The sequence below is a fragment of the Polypterus senegalus genome, chromosome 14, assembly GCF_016835505.1.
Source record: "Polypterus senegalus isolate Bchr_013 chromosome 14, ASM1683550v1, whole genome shotgun sequence".
Taxonomy (NCBI): domain Eukaryota; kingdom Metazoa; phylum Chordata; class Cladistia; order Polypteriformes; family Polypteridae; genus Polypterus; species Polypterus senegalus.
The window spans coordinates 115,462,742-115,469,993 of record NC_053167.1 but is presented as its reverse complement, the minus strand read 5'-3'; the positions used below and the strand labels follow the sequence as shown (position 1 = coordinate 115,469,993).

The 7,252-nt window shown below is 37.9% G+C and overlaps 1 protein-coding gene across 1 annotated transcript; it reads left to right on the top strand.

Moving 5' to 3' along the window:
* Window positions 1–1,717: 1,717 nt before the first annotated feature.
* LOC120514344 (coagulation factor XIII B chain-like) lies at window positions 1,718–6,483 on the top strand. Its single transcript, XM_039734663.1, has 4 exons — window positions 1,718–1,820; window positions 4,646–4,831; window positions 5,687–5,854; window positions 6,290–6,483. Exons 1-4 carry the CDS (start codon window positions 1,742–1,744, stop codon window positions 6,481–6,483), a joined length of 627 nt encoding a protein of 208 aa, XP_039590597.1. The 5' UTR covers window positions 1,718–1,741.
* The last annotated feature ends 769 nt before the right edge of the window (window positions 6,484–7,252 follow it).

Below are 7,252 nucleotides of genomic sequence, written 5' to 3'. Positions count from 1 at the left end.
AATGAGGTAAATGAGTAACAAACACCCCTCTAGAAAGTGTGGATAAACTAATGGGAACGCCTAAACAGCCCTCTCTTGAAGTGGTGCTAAGATCAATAGGAGAATCTGCAAAACACCCCTATTAACTAGGCGGTGTTTAGATAATTGGGAGAGTCGAAAGGAGTCAGAAAACACTGGTAAGCACTAGCTGATTGGATGGAATAATAAAGTTCAGCATATTATGGATATTAAGAGTTAGATGACGTGTATTAGATGAGGTAATGGTAATAGAAACGTATAAAAGAAAATTAATTGTTTAATTGCTCACTAAATTCATGGAATGACACATTTATGTATAATCTGTGCAAATAAAAAAAGTTATGCATTCTGATCTGGGCTCCATGACTGATTTTTCCACAACAATCCCCACCTCCCCCAAATACCAACCAGAATTAACAAAAGGAAAACTGACTTGGATAAAGATTAAAACAGCGGACCCAGAAACAGAAAGGTATTCTAAAGTATTGTTTCTGTTGGCATAAAGTTTCCTCAGTAGTGTTTCTTGACACATTTCTGATGAATAATTCGTTGGTTGAAAGTCCTCAGTGTTAGTGTGTCAGTGAGAGTATGTGCAGCATTGTTCATGATAGCACTATTTTGTGTCCATCTTTCTCTCAACCCTTTCTATTTCCAGTGGCTTGAGGGTGGATCCCCTAACTGAGCCTGCCTTTGAAATCATGGACAGAAAATCTCAATGGGCACCACAAGATAATAGAACCTATGAAAGATGTCACTGCCCACGCGCTGTCTCCTGAGAAAAAAAAAGTCTGCTCAATAATGTGTTACAGACAAAATAATGATGAACGGGGTCTGTCCAGTAGTATGCTATAAATTGAACAAGAGTACACTTGACTTATATCTCAACATAGACATCCTGTTGAAGTTCTTCATAGTAATCCAGATTGCAATAACCTTCACAAATTTAATTCCTGTAAACTTTGCTCCTAGATAGTGGAACAAGATGCTGCACATTTCTGAAAGATTTGGGGCTAAGAAGAGAGGAATAAACAGAAGCCAAATGGAAGGTTTATTGGAGTATTAACTACAAAATCAAATTCTTGGTGTAGGAATATCTAGCAATTGTATTTTTCCAAAACATACTTTTGAAGTCACTAAGGTCTCTTTGGAAATGCAAGTTTGGTCAAAACAATGAACAACAGGGTCTGCCCAGCCTTAAGCCTGATGGGTTGTTAATTGCGAACTATCTCAAATAACATCTGTGCAGAGGAAACTACTTTCAACAGAATTTGTATGCCTCATTTACTCAAACGTTTTCTTTAGTTACTCAGTTACTTTTACTCCCAAATGTATAAATTGTAAGAAAAGAGCAGTGGAGATGAACTCCTAAAAGTTATATTCAGGCAGTACCTGATAACAGTGTTTGCATTTAAAAAGGTTACATATTCTTTTACCATAACCTCCTCTAACGGGAAAGGGTATAAGCAGTGTTACGAGAAATTAGATTTGTTAGCATTATGTTCCGTTTCTCAATGGCAGTTTGTCAAAAATGGGGCAGAAGCATGAAACACATCTTTTTAGAGCCAAGAGACTATTTGCTTTTGGCTTTTTCAGCTTTTCTGACCATCAGATTGGTTCTTCTTATTAATTATTGACAGAAAATAAACTGAGTGGGTGGTACAATGTCTGATTTTATAAAGAAATAGAATGACAATGCTTATTTACCAAGTGAATCAGAGTCACAATGAGGACATTTTTCAGAACTTTATTGATCCTGGTATTGCACGCTACGTACTGCACGTTGGATTCCATCAGAGACAAAGGTAAGATGTTTTGAGCTTTCACTGAGGTGAGCTTGACCTTCTTGTCTTTTAAATTCTACTAGCACAATGTGTAGAAATTCCTTATTTCCTCTTAAAAAGAAATTTAGAAAGAACACAAAAAACTGACAAAGGGTAAAACACCTGCAGATAAAAACACTGAATGGAAGGACCTGTGTTTGTCAATGACTTGTGTTTCACCATTTTTTTGGTTTTATTATGAACTCCATACAATCTTACAATCTCAGCTAGGTGTCCACTTGCCTGTCTTCATAATCCATTTATGCAACCTTTAAAAAAATAGATAAAATAGACCCCATTTTTATGGAAAGGGTTTGTTTTATGCTACCTTGTACTTTACTACTGGATGAGGTTTTTGGAGAAATAGTCACCTTTACTACTCATTGGAGATTAAAACTCCTCAATTTACCTAGTGTCAAACAAGGTAGTGGTTTAACCTACTAAGCTAAATTAATTTTAGTATTAGGTGTTTCATAGTGAGGGCAGCACAGTGACAGGGGGGTCAGAGTTTTTCTCCAGGTATTCAGGTTTTCATTACACATCCCAAATATCTGTAAGTCAGGCTATCTGGAGATTCTAACTTGGCCATGTATAACAGAGAGAATGTTGGTCTATGCAGGAGTAACTCCCATGATGGATTGATTAGCTCTATTCTTGGTTTGTGCACAATAAAATCTCTATTACAACCAACCTTGGTGGAGTCACGGCCCAGTTTTTGATATGCCATTGTATCTGTGACCTGTGGGGGTGGGCCCCCTCTTTGAATTAGTGCAACACGCCCTGAATTTAGAATGATTGTCAAAGTGGGGTGAAGTAGGCCTGCACAATCATTTATGGCTTTTCGCCCTTGATGACTCCGGCATGATCATTAGAGTAGGAGTTAGTTACGGTGTCCAGTATCAGGCACAATGCAGCTGCTGCAGCTGTAAATCGAGTATGATCATCAGAGCGGTGGTGGGGGCCTGGGGTCAACTGCAGCTCACCCGCCATACCACCACGTTCCAAAGGTTGGGAAATTTTGCTCTAATACATAAACATTCGATGATATACACAGAAAGAGAAAAACGGGATGTTTATTACAAAAAGAGTAAAAGGCATTTTTGAAGTGCTTGTCCTTATTACTTGCTGGAGCCTGGAGGACCACCATGGCTGCAGGTTTTCATTCTGACCCTTTTTTTAATGAGTGGCCTGTTTGTGCTGCTAATTAAGTTCTTGTGAATTCATTTTAATTGCATTGCTTTTTTAAGACTTGTTCCTCTGAATTGCTTCATTTCTTTCCTTAAATGGCACCCAAACAGAAATGAAATGTGAAGTGAAGGAGCCAACAGAAGACCAACTAAGTGAGGGCCTCAAACTCCAACCAATTTCATACTAACCAGCTGTTTAATGAGGTGCCAATTAACTCATTCTTTAATTCCATGGCTTGTTGCTGCTCTCATTGTGCAATAGCAGACATTTCCGAAATTGTTGATTTTCTCTTTCTAAGAGCGCTGGTAAAATGTTTTGGGGACCTGAGAAGATCGACATTCTAGAGACCTTCAACTTTCCTAATTTTCAGATATTGTATGATGGACACCAGTTGTTTTGGTTCATTTTCTATCTCATTACTGTTTGGCTACTAATTAAGGAAAATAAAACAATTAAGGGGTCAGAGTCTTCAAGAGCAAGTCAATTAAAATTAATTCAAAAGAAGTTAATTAGTAGCAAAAACAGGTCACTCATTAAGAAAGGGGTTAGAATAATAATAAATAATAATAATAATTCTTTGCATTTATATAGTGCTTTTCTCACTACTCAAAGTGCTCATGAAAACCTGCAGCCACAGTGTCCTCCAGGACCGGAGTTGGTGACCCCTGCTCTAATGGAAATTGTTTGAAGTGCTTTGGAACACTTTAGTGCTGGGAACTCCTAGCTCTCGACAACAACGATTCAAAGAAGAACCACAATGGCTGAAAATAAGAAAAATTAAAGTTTTCAGCTGAACTAGCAGAGTCCAGACCTAAAGCCAATAGAGATGTTGTGGCAGGACCTGAAACATGCAGTTGATGATCAGAAACTTAGCAATGTTCCTGCAAAAGAAGACTGGACTGAAATTCTTCCACATCAACATGCATGGTTGATATTCAATTAGAGGAAGAGGCTGGTTGCAGTCATTGTAACTAAAAGTGACACAAACAGTCTTTACGTATAAGGTGGAATTGCACTGTTCAAGTTGATATTGGATAGCCATCCATCCATTATCCAACCTGCTTTATCCTAACTACAGGGTCACGGGGGTCTGCTGGAGCCAATCCCAGCCAACACAGGGCGCAAAGCAGGAAACAAACCCCGGGCAGTGCGCCAGCTCACACACACACACACACCAAGCACACACTAGGGACAATTTAGAATCACCAATGCACCTAACCTGCATGTCTTTGGACCGTGTGAGGAAACTGGAGCACCAGGAGGAAACCCACGCAGACACGGGGAGAATATTGGACAGCCTTATTTATTAATGAATAATGTAACTAAAAAAGGAGCTGCCTGCTTAATGAGGTGTTTTTTCATCAAATATTCCTTTCTGGATGAAGTCCAGGAAACATTCAGTGTTTATAATTTGCAATAGTAGCAGAAATCAGGAGACATTTTCATAACACTGTATTCAGGTAGCAACAAAAAAAAAATTACATTTTTTGTGAAAATCTTAAGAAAGACACCCATTTTATAATTTTATCTGAAAGTCATTTTATATTTATTCTTATCAAGTCTGGTGCTAGTAGTTTATATTCAGTTAAACATACATTATACTATTTGCTACTTTTCAGATGACCTGGAAGTCTGCATTTTGTCCAGTGTTACTAATGGATCTGTTCCTAATGCCAAGGATAAATATTTATCAGGAGAAATAGTATTGTATTCTTGTGAAGCAGATTATATTTCAGTCACAGGACTTCAGTGGGGGGCCTCACATTGCAAATCTGGACAGTGGCATCCTGTCCCACAATGTAACAGTAAGTAGACCTAGAAGGAAGTTAATTATTTGAAACTTCACTTTTCAATTTATCCCATTCAGAATTTTGATTTTTGAGTGCCAGGTATGTCTATTTGCAAAGAGGATTGTAGTAATTTCACTTTGGCAGGAACAAGTGTGTTTTCTTGAAAAAGACCATGCTGCTTAAAAAATGCTTGTATTTTTTGGTTATTTTTAAACACATGATTAATAGTTGTTTAATTTAATAAAGCTTAATATATCATTTGTCAGATTTCACTAAAACAAGAAATACATTTTAAATACTGTCTGAAAAATGTTTGAAGTTGGAATTGTAGGTACCAATTGGACTATCACCTCAGGAGTAAAGTTGCATTAGTACGATGAGCTATAAAATGCGTTCAGTGTAGCCATGAAAGGTTGTACAGAATTTTACAGGGCTGGATATCTTAGCTTATTTAGCACTTTAAATTAGATATACTTGATGACTTCATCCATTAGCAGAAATTGGTCCCAGGGCAGCATGTAGAAACATTCAAAAGCAAAGTCCAAACTTTATTGATATACTTTGTTAATATTTTGTTAATCCCTGAGAGGAAACTGTCTTTTCACATGACCTTTGAGGGTCAGAGCACAGGGTCCAGTATTGTACTTGGCCCCTGGTGCAATTTTCAGGTTAAGAGCCCAACAGAGTAGGATCCCTTCTACCAGTAATGGGATTTGAACCAGCAAACTTCTAGATACCAGTGCAGAAACGTATGGGCAGGATGCCGTCTAAGGTGGAGAAGAGGCCTGCCTAAATATTGCTCTGGCATGAATATGGTATGTTTTTGTTCTAGTGTATACAGTTGTAAAATTATTCTTTTCACATTTTAAGAGAAAACATGTAAGCTGCTAAGTATTCCTAACGGTTGGACCAAAAATGCTAAGTTTGCCTATGACATTGGGACTACGCTGGAGTATGAATGTTATGAAAATTTCATCCCTGCTAAAGAGAAGTCAGTTTGTACCACCGATGGCTGGAGTTCACAACCCCTGTGCCAAGGTAATCATTAAAAGTGTGACAAAGGGTGTTATGAAGCTAACAGAAATAAAAGAAACTTTGCAGTCTGTATATATCAGCATTTACAGTTTGAACACCTTGAAAGAAGTTGTAAGGAAACATTTCAAAGTTTGTGAATCGGAGTAAACCTGAATTCTTTGTATTAGAAATATCCATGTTGCTGTTTACTGAATGCATTCATTTTCCAGTTGAAATTTTCTAAAGGTTGAAATGGCATTATGGCTCTTTCCAATTACTGATAAATGCCTTCAGCTCAGGTTCTGAATATAATAAAAAAAATATATTCCACAGATATACTTTTGAAGACATAGAATTAGACTTTATTCAAACCTGAATAGTCATTTTTCTTTTCAATAAAGTTAAGCCTGCCTGCCAAGCATTAACTGTTTCAGGTAACGACAATTCTTCTCCTTTTAGTTAAACCAAAGGTCTGCACTTTGCCTGATGTTGCCCATGCATATTTATTTAATAAAAGAAATGAATACTTTCCTGAAGAAATATTATATTTCACTTGTAAGACTGGCTATAAATCAAACACTGGAAGATGGTGGGGTGGGGTGCAATGTAAATCTGAAGAATGGCAACCCACACCTGAATGTATTGGTAAGTAGACATGCTGTTGATTTTACTAATAAGCCTAATGTTAAAGTGTGACCACCATAGCCATTTGTAAATATGTAGGCAACTGGTAGATTAACCAGTGGAAGATCAAGAGTTAATGAAAGTCGCAAAGTATAAATCCTGGAACTTGCATTTTACAAGATCTGTGCATAAAATGAGAAAATTACCAAAGGAAATAAGAACATAAGAAATCTGACAAACTACAGAAGAAAATTCAGTCCATCAAGCTCATTTATTTAGTGTAAGTGCCGGAGAGGCAGGAGAGCATCCCAGCCAGGATGGAGATGATGTCTTGCCCAGACATAGCAGAAAGACAGTGGGAGTTGAGACTCAATTTGGCCAGAATGGCTTATATTCTTTATCCTGGCACAGAGAGTAGGATAATAAATGGATTGGGAAAACATGAGGGCTGGGAGCAGGTCATTCCCTCACAAAGCAGGTGGCAGTGTTCGTCCAGAATGAATCCTGCAGGGCAGCATGGGACTTCAGGTTCTGCAGTACAACCATGATGGGCTCTTTAGGTGCCAGCAGAGGGTGCTGCCAGGGAAGGACTACCCCGGTTTCTGCATGACCAGGAAACACTCCAGATGAACAATGCCAGGATACTGGAAGTAGTCAGTGGGTGACACTATATTCTGTTGCTTTAATAGTCAGCCACAAATAAGTTCATAACTGCATATGGAAATCTCATGAAAATTAACTCATTTTAGGTCATGCGAAGGGTATAGTGTTACTATAGAATGTGTTTTAAATTCCTCT